General features: G+C 65.3%; 1 protein-coding gene across 2 annotated transcripts; it reads left to right on the top strand.

The window, feature by feature from the left end:
- The first annotated feature begins 2,477 nt into the window (after positions 1-2,477).
- Positions 2,478-14,229, top strand: DVL1 (dishevelled segment polarity protein 1). Of its 2 annotated transcripts, none has more exons than XM_087820052.1 (15): positions 2,478-2,659; positions 7,633-7,702; positions 7,891-8,012; positions 8,270-8,373; positions 8,615-8,753; positions 9,394-9,487; positions 9,574-9,643; positions 9,778-9,917; positions 9,993-10,069; positions 10,159-10,226; positions 10,375-10,452; positions 11,068-11,199; positions 11,273-11,440; positions 11,518-11,721; positions 12,889-14,229. In XM_087820052.1, the coding sequence occupies exons 1-15, from the start codon at positions 2,490-2,492 to the stop codon at positions 13,275-13,277; spliced, it is 2,025 nt and encodes a 674-aa protein (XP_087676178.1). In that variant the 5' UTR covers positions 2,478-2,489; the 3' UTR covers positions 13,278-14,229. The 2 variants fall into 2 exon arrangements, with proteins under 2 accessions (XP_087676178.1, XP_087676177.1); XM_087820051.1 differs by having other exon boundaries at positions 10,375-10,527.
- Positions 14,230-14,433: the final 204 nt, after the last annotated feature.

Genomic DNA, 14,433 nt, shown 5'->3' with positions numbered 1-14,433 from the left:
AGATGGGACTGGATGTGTGAGGATGCAGGTGGATGGAGGTGGCAGGAGGAGGCAGGGCACCTGCAGACAGGGTGCAGGTGTGACACTCCTGGGGGGAGGGGCTACAGTAGGAAGGAGCCTGTTTCCCCAATCCTGACCCCATCCTCCAAAGCCCTCCCAGGACACCAGGGAGCCGGAAAGCCCCGATGGTCACCTAGGGTTGGAAAACCTCCGAGCTGGTGTGTTAAGAACCTGACCAGTTGAATGAGGGGGCAGGAGCCACCCACGCAGTTGGGCATACGAGCTCCCACTAGGGAAATGAAAGCTCTGGGGCTGTTTTCATGAAGATGCAGTGTCAATAAACTCACACAAAGGAAATAAAGTCTCAAGATTTATTACTTTGCAGATCCCAGAAACAGCAGGGGGGGAGGGCAGGCCCCCCTGTCCCAGGTCACAAGCCGGCAGGGTAGAAGCACCTTTGACGTATAAGTGGTTGGGGTGGAGGTCACTAATTTTTCACAGGCTCAACTCTGAGTGGTTATTTTACAAGGTGCCCAGGAAAAGCAAGGTGGGAACTTGGGTGGGAATCCTAAGCTCGGGTCCTTATCTGAGTCCAGATTCTGGTGTGAGCCGTGGTAAAATGCCACGACTCAAATAGCTGTCCCCTCCACCCCTACACATACCCAAGGACCCATAGTGGCAAAGGCATGGAGGGAGGCCAGCCTGGGAGCTGTGGCTTGCTTGAGAATGTGCCTCTCTCCCAGCCCAGTGACTCCTGGCCCCACAGTGGCCACCGCTTCCACTGGGCAAGGCCTCACCTGTAAGGGCTTAGGCTCTGGCCACAGACTCACCCCTCCTTCAGGGCCTGAGCCTGACCACACTGGCACCAGCTGGGGTAGGCTATCAGCTTCTCTCCTCCGACTTGGGCTGTCAAGTGGGACAGACAGCCTTGGGGGCTGGAGTGCAGCTGGGGCATCCGACCCCCTGCATGTGTGTGCCAGCAGCCATGCGTGTCTGGCGTAGAGGATGCTGGTCCCCCATGAGCTCTCAGGGCAGGCCCTGTCTTCCTCCTTCCCCGGACACCCAGCAGGAGGCTGTGATGGACCCTCCCTCCAAGGCCATCCTGCCTGCCTTCCTCGGATCACCTCTGGGGAACCGGAGACCCGGGCGGAGAAGGCCCAGGCTTTGCGGAATGGGTGCCAACCTCATAGAGCCAAGGGGAATGGAGGTCAGGACCCCTGGCCTAGGCTGACCTGGGGGTGGTCCCAGCCTGGGCGCCTCTAGTCAGTGGTGGACAGGTGGGGCCTTTTCCTGTGCTGGCCCACTGCCCGAGGACAGTCCTGACCAGGTAGGTGGGTCCAGCCAGCTGCAAGGCGTGTGCTGGGGACGGGTCCCAGGGGCATCACCCCCCATCCCCATCAATCTAGCGTCCCATCGTAGGGCCGCCCCTCCTGGTTGCTCTCCTGTGGGGCTCCTTCCGGCGGACGCCTCCCGGGGTTGGGGGAGGGAGGTCCCCTCACTCCAGTGGGAGCAGCGCTCAGGGTCTCCCTAGGGAGGGCCTCGTGCAGGTTCCATGGACGGCGGCCCTTCCCCGCTGCCTGCAGCACCTGCGCCCGGGCACCTCTGCGCACACGTGCGCGCTCCGGGCCGCCCTGGTGACCCCGCAGTCGCCCTGGATCACACTCGAGCTCACGCCCGCGCGCCGGGGCCCCCCGCTTTCACCTGGCCCCTGGGCACCGGAAGAGGGGGCGCGAGGTCGGAGCCGCAGCGGGGGCGCAAAGCTACCTGGTGTTCTCCGCTCCCCTGAAGCCCCCAGCAGCCCGCCGACGCTACCGGGAGCCTCGGGACTCAGCCCCCGCGGGCCCCGGAGCTCTCTCGGGGGGGCGGAGCGTCGGGACCCGCCGAGGGCGCCCGGGGGGCGGGGCGGGGCGGGGCGGGGCCCGGGTCCCCTTCGGGCAGCTGGGGCGCGAGATGCAGGTGGGTCCCCCCACCTCCTGCCCCGGGCGCGCCCCGGTCCGCCCGCCGCCGACAGCCGCGCCCGGAGCGATGCCCGGCGCCCCCGGGCGCCCCGCAGGGGGCCGAGGACGGGTCCCGCCGCGAGCGCGTGGCAGGCACGGCGCCGGCGCGCACACGCCGCCCGCCCCGCGCGCCCCGCCCCCCCGCCTCCCGCGCCTGCGCGGCCCCGCCCCGCGGCGGGCGGCCCGGTGACGTCAGGCCCGCCGGCTCTCGGGCGCCCCCCGCCGGCCGCGCGCTCAGCCCGGTGCCCGGCGGTCCCTGGAACTGCGCGGCCCGAGGGGGCGGCGGGGCGCGGACGCGGCCGGGCCTCGCGCGCTCCCTGCCTGCGTCCCCGCGCCGGGGGCGGATGGGCGGCCGCGGGCCGCGGGGCAGCAGCCGGGGCGCGCGCGGAGCCGGGCGCGGCGGGCGGGCGAGGCCGGGGCGGCGGGCGGGGCGCAGGCCGGCGGCGGGGAGGCGCCCGCGCCCGAGCCCCGGGCCGGGCCCGCGCCCGCGCCATGGCGGAGACCAAGATCATCTACCACATGGACGAGGAGGAGACGCCGTACCTGGTGAAGCTGCCCGTGGCGCCCGAGCGCGTCACGCTGGCCGACTTCAAGAGCGTGCTCAGCAACCGGCCGGTGCACGCCTACAAATTCTTCTTCAAGTCCATGGACCAGGACTTCGGGTCAGTGCCGGGCGGGGGCCTGGGCTGCGCCCCGCGCGCGTGCGTGCCCGCCTGCCCGGCCCCGAGCCGGCGCGCGGGGCCCGAGGACTGGAGCCGGGCGCGCGCCCTGGCCTCTCCACCACCCTGGGCCTGACCCGGGTGCCCGAGTGTGCGTGACCTGCGGGTCCCGGTCTGGGGCCCGGGGCGAACCTGCAGCCCCGCCTCGGGCCCGCCGCCCACCTTCTGGGAGGGCAGGTGCTTGGGGCTGGCCTGGAGGGCGTGTGATGCGTGGTCTGGGGTCCGAGGAGGGTCTTTGGGGAAGGGGTGGAGGTGGGGGCGAGTCCCAGCCCCCCAGCGGGTCCCCTCGTTCCCATGGGGGGGGAGATGAGGTGACCTGGGACAGGGGTATGGATCAGTCCGCTGGGGTCTGTAGAAGTTTCTGGAGGCCCAAGACAGCCTGCCCCTGGCCCCCTCCTCCAGGATCCGGAGTACAGGGCAGAGGTTAAGGGTCACTCCCCCCACCCCTGCCCTGGGGTTGCTTGCCATTTGGCCTCTGTCCCTGCTGAGCCACACGGCACTGGGTGTCCTCGGAGCAGCCTCTGGGTCACCGTCCCAGCGTCTGGTCTTGGTGGTGGCTGTCTGCTGCGAGGACTTCCCGCTTGCACTGCCCGGGCCTCTGGGCGGCGAGCGGGAGGCGGGCTGTGTGGTCAAGGCCTGACCTGACACAGCCACCAGTAACCTGAGTCCCCAGCTCAGCCGCGCTGGGGAGGGGGAGCCAGAGGCCCCGTGGGCTGAGCAGGTGCGCCCAGCTGCCCTCAGGCAGTCCTTGCCCTTGTGTGCGGCTGTGTCTGGGTCTTTGACATTGAGGCCATTTCCTGGATTCTGTTGTTTGCCTGGGCCCTGGGCAGCCCCGGGTCAGGTCAAGCTGGGGCTACTCTGCAGCTCTCGGGGACCTGAAGGATGGATGCTTGGACAACCGGACTCTCTTCGGCCCCCCACCACCAAGGGGAGGCGGGGAGGGGTGGGTGTGTCCCTGGCAGCCTTAGAAGGCTGGACACCCGGAGCCCTGCTTGGCTGGCCTTCCTGCTGGCCCAGGTTAGGAGCCCACATGAGGCCAGGCTCATGGGCGGGGCATCCTGTGCCCTCCCCCTGCCCTCCCTGGGCAACCTCACAAAGCCTCTGCACCTCTGGATCTGGGCTGCTTTGGCCCTGACTGTCGGCTGTGTGAAAAGGCACTTTTGTTTTTAACTTAGTTTATTGTTTTGACAAAAATTACCAAAGTTACAAACCAAAGCCAGTAGAGAGCATATGGTGTGGCAAGGCATGTGCCCAGCCCGTAGTTTGCTGCCCTCGGACCATGCGCTGGACCATGTCCTGAGGGCCTGCTGCCAGAGAGCCACTGTGGGCCGCCCACGAGCTGCAGAGGCCCCCACTCCCCATGCAGTCCCAGCAGGACCTGTCGGTGCCCTGGCTGAGGAGGTGGGTGGGCAGGCCATTGGGGTCTTGGAGCAGGACTGGAGTACTTCAGGTTGTCTGAGCAGGCCTGGAAGTGGCTGGGATGTGGGGGAGGGAACAGGACCTGGCTGGGAGGCAGGGGCAGCTGCGAGGCCAGTGTGGGTCGGGACAGGGGGATGGGTTTGGGTGATGCTGGTAGGCACAGTGGGCAGACAGATGGGGTAGGCTCCTTGGATCTCTGGGTGGTGTGGCCTGGTCACCGAGGACCCCCATCAGCTGCCTCCTTTCTCCCGTTCCCTGAGATCTGCCTGCAGAGTCCTGAGGTCCGCCTATCCTATAATCATTTATTCAGCGGCTTAAACTTCCTCTGGGAGGGGCGACCAGTTACACTTTAGCGTGAATGAAATCTGGGTACCTAGTGGAGGTGGCTGGAGGTCGGGAGAAGGTGGGCAGGTCCTGCAGGGCAGGGAGCATTGGCCACCCCATGCCACGGTGGCCTCAGATGGGGGGCTGTGAGAAACACCTTGGTGAGCCTGGGCTTCCTGCTTCCCCCCACCCACAATGGGCTGGGCCCTGAGTCCCCTGAGTCCCCGTTTCTGGCCACGGCTGGCCACCTAGTGAGGGAAGGGGGAGTCTGACACAGGGCTAGGGCCATGTGCTCTGGAACGGGCCCCACTTCCCATGGGTGTCCTTGGCCAAGTGGGTAGAGGATCCTGCACTCATCCCCCCCTTTCCGCATGCATGTCACAGTCTGTTCTGACCCAGCAAAGTTGGGGAGGGTCTCTGGGTCTGTGATGAATGGCAGTGTAGGGAGGGGTCTGGGCCCCGCCCTCGGGTTCCATGAGTCTCACAGCACCTTCAGCAGTATTGCTGGGCTGATTCTCAGCCTGGCTGGACTTGGCACTTAGCGCATCTGGCTGTAGTCCAGGTCCCTCTATTTCTGGGCCAGGACCTCTGGTCTCTGGGCCACTTGCTTATGGGCCCTGGGTGGTGCTGTGTCGGGGCTACAGGGCAGGGGGTGGGCACTCAGTCTGCTGAGTCCCATTCTGCTCTCCACAGCTGTGCCATTTGGGGTCAGTGGCCCAGGAAGTGTTGGTCACCTCGCCCCCCCCCCCCCAGCTTGTGGCAGGGTGTGGAGGTCTGAGCCCCCCTTACCCTGAAGCCTATAGAGTCTGGGTTTGGTTGGGGGTGCTCTTTGGGGTATTGGAGACGGCCTTCCTCCCCTGGCTGGTGCCAACTCTCTTTGCCAATTTCCTGCTCTGTGACTACCCTGTGCCTCTGGGGGCGCACTTAGAGCTGTCCCTTGGGGAAGGGCTGGCGGTGGTGTGCTGTAGCCTGGGGAACCCCTCGGGTTTTCCTGGGCCCTTGGCCACACTCAGCTCTCGGGGCCATGCTCTGAGCAGATTCCTCGCCAGGGAGAGCCTGCGGGGGTGGCGGGTGGGGCCGGACAGCCACAAGTTTGAGGTTAACTGGGATCTCGCCAGCAATTCTGAGGTCAGGGGCAAGATGCCACCAGGGGTGCCTGGGTGGCCGCCTCTGAGGTTTAGTGGAGGCTGCTATGGAGGTCTGCTCTCCCACCCAGTGAGGCCAGCCCAGGGGAGCCTCAGGGGTGTTGGGTGGCATTTCCCCAACCGCCACCCCTTGGCTCCCAGCCAGCAGTGGGGCACACCCCGAGGAGAGCCCTGTGCCCTTTGTCCTGGGGGCTCTCTGGTCTGTCTCCTCCCTCCCTGCTGTCCTGGCCTAGCTGGGCCGGGGCCTGTGGAACCCCCATTGCCCTGCCCCCAGGTGGAAAGCAAGATGCTCTGTCATGGGTATAGGACGGGGGTTCCTCAGGCTGGGGAGGGCCGGGGGAGCAGGACCTCTGGGACCTGAGAGGGTGTCTGTGCCTGGGTGGGGGGCTCACAGGCCTTGGGCAGCCCAGGGTGATGGGTCATGGAGAGGCCCTGGCTGGGTGGGCAGTACGGGACTGGGGTGCTCCTGGGCCTCTTGGGGAGCCAGGGGTGCCCTGTGGTATGGGAGCTGGGGGGGGTTGCTCATCTCCCTCCCTGTGGGTGAATCAGAAAGGGCCAGAGCTTGGGTGTGTCAGGAAGGCCGCCGGCGTGGCCACCTGGGCTGTGTGGGGACTAGGTCCCACCTGGGTATCTCTTCCTGCTGTCACTCAGAGACGGTGCTTTCAGTCCACTGGGCCCCCCTCTCTGTCAGCTGCAGCTGGCAGAGTCCCAGATGTCCCCAGCCCACCCCAGGTCTGGGCCAGGTCACAGTCTCCCCGGAAGCTCAGCTCTGGGGGGCTGTGGTGCATGAGTGGGGGCCCTGAGAAATGACCTTTTCTGCAGGTTGAGGTGTCCACCTTATTGGTGCATGTGGGGCTGGCCCTGGAAGGTGTCACGGGTGTGTGTGTCCATAGGACCTTGGCAGTTGCTCCCTCCCCCAGATTGGCCCTGTCTCCTCCATCGACTGCCCCAGGGTCTAGGGCCCCCTCTCCATGTTTGGGGTGAACTGAGGCCTTGCTCCCCAGGTGGGAGTGTGGGGTGCTGGCTTTGCCACCTGCTGCTGCCTAGGACTAGCCAAGCTGAGTCTGCTTCCTGCCTAGTCTCCTGGCTCCCGTTTCTCTACTGGGCCCAAGTCCTGGGCACGGAAATCCTGTTGTACTGGGCAAGGCTGAACTCCAGGGGGCCAGGACATCTGGGCCCCCGCCTGCTGCAGGCCCCGATCCTGCCTGGCCTGCTCTCTGGGCCTCCAGGGGCCACCCTGTGGGGGTGTGTCTGGTCCACACCCCAGGCCTATCCTTCCCCATGGCCCCTTGCCAGCTGTGCTGGCTGCTGTTCCCCTCACCTCTCTGAACCTGAAACCTTGACCCCACTCCCACCCCCCGCCTGTTTCCCACACCAGGGTCATGGGCTTCCTTCCCAGTCAGTGTTGCCCTGCCCTCTGCATCCTGCCTTCCCCATACCTCAGGCCCACCTGACCAGGGGCAGCATTAAGAAATAGGTCCGGCTGGTTGATGTGGAGTGGGTGTGGCCAGTGGGGCTGACTTCTCCGGGGCCTAGCTGTCCTCTCAGGTCTTGAGTTGGGCTGGTGCAGCAAGTGGGGTCTACTTGTCTCCCTGGCTGGGCAGGTGGCCTGCCCTTGGAGAGAGCGTGTGGTACTGTGCCATCTAGACCTGCCTGTGTCCATGGGGTCTGACAGCCTTCGCACCTGTGCTGACGCCTGCTGTGAGCCAGGCCCCATGCTGGGCTGTCGGGGGCGGGGGGGGGGTGGGGGGCTGCAGGGAAGAAGCCAGACAGATCCCCTCCCTCACGGATCTGCCCCATGGGGCGCACAGACACAGAGCAAGGTGGAACTCGCATTATAGGGTGCTGCAGGTGGTGGCACCCCCATGCTGGAGTCCCCAGCAAGAGAATGTGGTGGGCAGGACATCCACACAGACTGACAGCTGGGCGTGTGGCTGGGCACCTTGGTGGGTTGGGGGTCTTGTCTCCAGAGCTCACTGGTGAGAGCAGCCCCCTTGTGGGTGGTCTCACCGAGGCGTTTGCCTGCAGGGTGGTGAAGGAGGAGATCTCTGCTGATAACGCCAGGCTGCCCTGCTTCAATGGCCGCGTGGTCTCCTGGGTGAGTCTGGGGGGTGTTGGCAGAGGGCGCTCGGCTGGGGTGGGGGTGGTTCCAGAATCGCAGGGGGCTGGGCTCAGGTGAGCTGAGTGTGTGTGTGGGAGGCTGGTCACCTGCACCCTGGGTGTCCTGTGGGAGTCAGTGGCTGGAGACTAGTGGCACCCCTGAGCCTCACTATCCTCCATCCACAGCTGGTCCTGGCGGAGGGTGCTCACTCGGATGCAGGCTCTCAGGCCACCGACGGCCATACTGACCTGCCCCCACCTCTTGAGCGGATGGGCGGCATCGGGGACTCCCGGCCCCCATCTTTCCAGTAAGAACTCTGGGGGGGCTGAGCCCAGTGGTCCTGTGGGGCCCCTGCCAGGCCTATCCGGGGGTAGGCAGCTGAGAGGGACTCACAGACAGTAGGAACTGATTAGCAGAGGAGGGGCCGGCAAAGGCTCAGACCAAGCAGGTGGGTGGACAAGGGCCCCTGTGGAGTCAGGGCCTCACCAGGCAAGGGGAGGCAAAGGACTGAGAGGGGTCCGAGGCGTTGGGGGCCCAGCCTGCCCAACACTCTTGTTGGCACAGCCCGAATGTGGCCAGCAGCCGTGATGGGATGGACAACGAGACTGGCACCGAATCCATGGTCAGCCACCGGCGCGAGCGAGCCCGACGCCGGAACCGGGAGGAAGGTAACAGGCCATACCCTGGGCCCTGGACCCGTGGCCACCCCCGGTCCTTGCTGATCACGAGTTACTGCACCAGGCCAGTGGGGGTCTCTGGGAAGAGGTCCTAGGCCTGACTTCTCAAGGATTTCGCTGACCCACCAGCAACCCCATAGTTTTGCTGCCAGCTCTGAGGTCAACGGGCTTGAGGCTGCCCATGACCTCCAGGGATCCCTGAAGTTGGCTCACTTCCCTTCTGTCTCCACAGCCACTCGGGCCAACGGACATCCAAGGGGGGACCGGCGGCGGGACTTGGGCTTGCCCCCTGACAGTGCCTCCACCGTGCTGAGCAGCGAACTCGAGTCCAGCAGCTTCATTGACTCTGAGGAGGATGACAACACGAGCCGGTGCGTGGGCCTGTGCAAGGATGTGTGCACGTGTGTGTGCATGTGTGCACACGTGTGTGGGTGTGTGCATGTGTGCTCGTGTGCACAGGCATGTGTGTGTTCAGGTATGTGCTGTGTGTTTTGACGCATGCACCTGTGCAGGTGTGTGTGGGCATGGTCACGGGCATGTGCACATGGGTGTTCGTTGTGATTGTGCAAATGCGTGGTATTTGCTGTGGCTGTGGGTGTGTACACGAGCATGTGTGCAAATGGACGTGGGGGGCATGTGTATGTCATGCTTGTGTGTGCAAACGGGTGTTTTACAGGGGTGTGTGCGTGTTGTATACGTGCATGTGTGCACAGGTGTGTGTCCATGTGCACTTTGTACACACACGAGTGTGTGCCAACATGAATGGCCATGTTGACTTACCTGGTGCTTGTGTCTCCACGTTTGCTTCGATCTTTACTCTCTTTATAGAGAGCAAAGATCCCTGTAGGTTCGGGGTTTGCACATCACACGTGCAGGGTGGGGTGTGTGCAGCCAGGAGCTGAGCCTTCTGACAGATACCACCTGGCCCCACCTGCCACCTCTGGTCCCCTCCCCTCTGCACCTCTGACCTTCGTGCCCCCTGACCTCCATGCCCCCCCACCGCACCCGCAGGCTGAGCAGCTCTACGGAGCAGAGCACCTCATCCCGGCTTATCCGGAAGCACAAGCGGCGGCGGCGGAAGCAGCGCCTTCGGCAGGCAGACCGCGTAGGTGGCAGATAGCAGGTAGTGCCCCAGGTAGGCGGGGTCTGTGCTTCCGGCCCGCCCCTCACCTTGCGCCCTGCCCTTCCCAGGCCTCTTCCTTCAGCAGCATCACAGACTCCACCATGTCCCTGAATATCATCACGGTCACGCTCAACATGGGTGAGGATCCAGTGGGGTCCCTGGGCAGGTGGGGGGCCCCTAGGTGGAAATGGGAGTCCCTGGCTGGGGGTGTTGGTTCCCTGGGTGGGAACGGGGGTCCCTGGGCTGGGCTGCTAACTACTCCTACCCCCCAGAGAGGCACCACTTCCTAGGCATCAGCATCGTGGGTCAGAGCAACGACCGGGGCGATGGTGGCATCTACATCGGCTCCATCATGAAGGGCGGGGCTGTGGCTGCGGACGGCCGCATCGAGCCCGGAGACATGCTGCTGCAGGTGGGGGCACAGGGAGCTGCTGGGGGCCAAGAGGCCAGCACCCCTGCCCACCGCACTGAACCCTTGTCCCCCCAGGTGAACGATGTCAACTTTGAGAACATGAGCAATGACGACGCTGTGCGGGTGCTGCGGGAGATTGTGTCCCAGACAGGGTGAGGCCCGAGGGACGGGGGGGGGTGGCACGCGGGGGACACGGGACGTGAGGCCTGGCCCACGTGACCTGTCTGTTCCCGCCCCACAGGCCCATCAGCCTCACGGTGGCCAAGTGCTGGGACCCAACCCCCCGGAGCTACTTCACGGTCCCAAGGGGTGAGTGAGCCCACGGGTGCTGGTGCAGGGGTGGGGGGATGGGGCTCCTGGCCCAGCCTGAGGGCCTCTGTCCTCTTTGTCCTTTTGCTCCACTTTCTCTCTTATATCTGTCCACCCATCTGTCTGTTGCCACGCGGTGGCCACCCAGCTGACCCCGTCCGGCCCATCGACCCAGCCGCTTGGCTGTCGCACACGGCGGCGCTGACCGGAGCCCTGCCCCGCTACGGTACGAGCCCCTGCTCCAGCGCTGTCACCCGCACCAGCTCCTCCTCACTAACCAGCTCTGTACCCGGCGCCCCACGTAAGTGGCAGCTCTTAGTTTAGGGAAACTGAAGCACCAGGGCCAAAGATCGGGCTGAGGTTCCACCTGGCACGGTTGCACCCAAGGGCCGTGCCAGCCTCAGAATCCATGCTGCTGTGAGGCCCCTGGGTCAGATACCGGGCCCACATGTGCCTACAGGCTCAGGTTCCTCCCAGTGCACATCCTGTGCCATGCGAGTGGAGGTGCCTGGAGGGGCTGGGCCAGCCTGGGTCCCTGCCCAGGGATCCTCTGTGGCTGGGCAGGCAAGTGTGCCCATGGTGGAGCTCCACCTGCTTTCTACCACTAACACGACTAACAGCTCGGAGGCGGGGAGGAAAGAGGCTGTGACCTGCGGGGCTCTAGGCTGTGGTGGGGATGCCTTGCCCTGGCTTGGGCCCAGGTCCTGTTGAAGTATCTGCAGGAGTAGGACATCAGTCCCCGGACACCTGCTTCTGGGCCCCGGGTTCCGAGGGGGTGCAGTGGGCGGCGGCCTGTGCTGAGAGCCCGGCTGCTGCCCGCTGAGGGGGCCGTGCCTTGCAGAGCTGGAGGAGGCGCCTCTGACGGTAAAAAGTGACATGGGAGCCGTGGTCCGGGTCATGCAGCTGCCGGACTCTGGCCTGGAGATCCGCGACCGCATGTGGCTCAAGATCACCATTGCCAACGCCGTCATCGGTGAGCGGCCCGCCGGGCGCTGCGGGGTGGGCAGCGGGGGTGGCCGGCTCCCGCCTCACACGGGCCTCGGCAGGTGCTGACGTGGTGGACTGGCTGTATACGCACGTGGAGGGCTTCAAGGAGCGGCGGGAGGCCCGCAAGTACGCCAGCAGCATGCTGAAGCGCGGCTTCCTGCGGCACACCGTGAACAAGGTCACCTTCTCCGAGCAGTGCTACTACGTCTTTGGGGACCTGTGCAGCAGTGAGTGGGGGGGCTGCAGGGTGGGGGTCCTGGGGGACCCGCTCACGCCACCCTCACGCGTCTTTCCCTCCCACCAGATCTTGAAGCCCTGAATCTCAACAGCGGCTCCAGCGGGGCCTCGGATCAGGACACGCTGGCCCCGCTGCCCCACCCGGCTCCCTGGCCCCTGGGTCAGGGATACCCCTACCAGTACCCAGGGCCCCCGCCCTGCTTCCCGCCCGCATACCAGGACCCTGGCTTCAGCTACGGCAGTGGCAGTGCTGGGAGTCAGCAGAGTGAAGGTGAGAGCCCGCTGGTGCCTAGCTCCCTGCCGCCTGCCGCTTATCTCTGCCCTGTGTGCCCGCTCCCTGCCCTGTGCGCTCTGCCTGCTCTGTGCTCGGGTTCTGGGTGGGCTCCCTCTGCATGGGGGGGGGGTGAGGAGGAGGAGCCTGGAGGCTTTGTGGGTTGCGGGGCAGAGGCAGGAAGTCAGGAGGTGGTGTGGGAAGGATGGTGTGGTAGCCTGGGGTGGGGGAGGGCAGAGGGGCCCCAGGACACAGTGGGGGACAGAAAGCTCCTCCAGACACCTGCAGCCCAGCATGGAGCCAGAGTGGCCATCTTCACAGATAACCCCATCCCCACGCTGGGATGTGTGGGGAGCTGAGGGGACAGGCTGGGGGCATTCCTGAGGAGGAACAGTGGCCCGAGGCTGAGTAGGGACCAGTGAGGCCAGAGGGCAGTGCCCATAGGGTCAGGGGAGAAGTCAGGCAGCTGGCCCTGTGGATCCAGACAGGAGAGCAGGTCGAGGCCCGCAGTGCCAGAGGGGAAGCTGGTGGGGGGCATGCCCTGTAGGAGGGCAACGGGCGCGGGTGCCGGGCTGGGCCTGGTGTGTAACTCATGCTATCCCTTGCTTTGTGCTGAGCAAGCCTTAGACTGAAGGACTAGCGGAATGGACCCTCGGGGCCGGTAAGCCAGGGTCCTGCCCGGCGTCCCTCTCGGCATGTCCCTAGCCAGCTGGCATCCTTGAGTTCCCAGCGTTTCTGAGAACCCAGGGCAGGGCTGAGCCGAGTAGTTAGCCAGGGCCTTGGGGTCCAGTGGAAGGTGGGTCTTCGGGTGGGGGGGCCCAGGTTGGCCAATGGGAGCCGGCATATGGGGTCTTCACGGGTGCCTCAGTTTCTCAGCTGCTAGACCAGGCCCTCCATGCAGGCATTGGGGTGAGGTTTGGGGGCATCGAACTGGCCCCAGCGTGTCCCCACCTGCCTGCCACTGCCCCCTGCCCCCGCCTGCTGCAGCTGCCCCTGCGTCTCTGGGCAGGGCCAGTCCTGCTCTCGTGTCTGCATGGCCACCCCTCTCATCCCCGCCCCGGCTCGGGACCACCAGGCTCTGCCCTAGGTGCCCTAGCAGGGGTCAGTTGTCCTGGAAGAGGTGAGGCCTGGCACTGACAGTCCATTCCTTTCCCTTTTCCATCCCAGGAAGCAAAAGCAGCGGGTCTACCCGGAGCGCGGGCGGGAGCAGCCGGCGGGCCCTGGGCCGAGAGCAGGAGCGCCGGGGGCCTGGAGCTGGGGGCAGTGGCAGCGAGTCAGACCACACGGCCCCAAGCAGAGCAGGTGGCAGCAGTTGGAGGGAGCGTCCCGCCAGCCAGCTCAGTCGTGGCAGCAGCCCACACAGCCAGGCCTCGGCCACTGCTCCGGGGCTCCCCCCACTGCACCCCCTGACGAAGGCGTACTCAGTGGTGGGTGGGCCGCCTGGGGGGCCCCCTGTCCGGGAGCTGGCCGCTGTCCCCCCAGAGCTGACAGGCAGTCGCCAGTCCTTCCAGAAGGCCATGGGAAACCCCTGTGAGTTCTTCGTCGACATCATGTGACCGAGGACAGCATGCCTTCTGCCCGCCTTGCTGTGGGGGCCCCGGGGGTCCTGTTGCTCCCGCAGGAGGGCGCTACATCTGGAGTTTGTGTGGCCTTGCCTTAGCAGTGGCCGTCATGGGTCAGCTTTCCATGTGCACAAGGGGCCATGCTGTGGGGTCCGGAGCAGACGGAGTGGGAGCAAGCTGGAGGGCAGCCTGAGCTCCGATTTGGACTCAGCACTGCGTCCATTCCTGGTGAGAGCAGCTGTGTCCATGGGGATCTGGGTGGGGGCATCTCTACGCTCAGCAGTCTGACCTGCCTCCCTGGTGTGTGCCTCAGGGACCCCCAGTTGCCCACAGCGCTGTATACAGGGCTCCAGGCCAAGCTGAGAGGTGGCTGCTGGGCCTGGGCCCCACTGGTCACTCAGTTTGCAGGCCCCACCCATCTTGCCTAGGCTGGGGAACCATGTTGGGGGTGGAATCAGAGCCTCCAGACCTCTCTGGCTGCCCAGGGTAGGGGTATAATTTATTTATTTATTTCTTGTCCTGTGTCCTCTGGGAAGGGTGGTGGCCAAGCCAGCCCCCATGCCCAGCTGGAGCAGAGTTTGCATGTCCCCCCACTGCCGGGTCTCGGAGCTAATGCAGGGACACAGGTTGTGTCTGAAAGTGTGTGTGGGGGGTGGTGAGGGGGAGACGGGAGAGGGGCACATCTCGGCGGTGGTAGGAGTGGGACTTGACCCACAGGCGCTCAGCTGCTGCAGGGACAGGTCTGGGGGAGAGGGGCGGCCAGCCCGCCCTTCCCTGCTGCCCTCAGGTGACCACCCACCAGCACACATGGCTTCCTTCCCAGCGACTCTGGCCTGCACACGGCTGCGCTGTAGATACTGTATCACGTCAGAGCGTCGTCTGGATAGTTACTAGAGCTGCTTCTGTGTAAATGCTATTTTAAACACTAAAAAGCGTTTTAATTTTATGGGACTGAGGTGTGGCCTGTGTCTGTTCTCTCCTGCCTGGCTGCCTGAGGAGACTGGGGTGTGGGGGTCGATCCAGCCTCCCCGGGTCTGGCCGGAGCGGAACCAGGACTTGCCGGGTGCTGTCTTCTGGGCCTCCGCTCAGCAATGAGACTGTGACCCCGGCTGGCAGCGGGCAGGGTCCTGGCGGAAAGTCTTCTGTCCGA

The sequence above is a fragment of the Miniopterus natalensis genome, chromosome 9 (assembly GCF_054644295.1).
Source record: "Miniopterus natalensis isolate mMinNat1 chromosome 9, mMinNat1.hap1, whole genome shotgun sequence".
In the NCBI taxonomy this organism is placed as follows: Eukaryota; Metazoa; Chordata; class Mammalia; order Chiroptera; family Miniopteridae; genus Miniopterus; species Miniopterus natalensis.
This window is presented reverse-complemented; position numbering and strand designations above follow the sequence as displayed.

Excerpts from the sequence above, each read along its gene's own strand:
- DVL1 (XM_087820051.1), top strand. The coding sequence starts at position 2,490 with ATGGCGGAGACCAAGATCATCTACCACATGGACGAGGAGGAGACGCCG. Across the intron at positions 2,660-7,632 it reads TCCATGGACCAGGACTTCGG|GGTGGTGAAGGAGGAGATCT; the intron begins GTCAGTGCCGGG and ends GTTTGCCTGCAG. Across the intron at positions 9,644-9,777 it reads CACGGTCACGCTCAACATGG|AGAGGCACCACTTCCTAGGC; the intron begins GTGAGGATCCAG and ends CCTACCCCCCAG.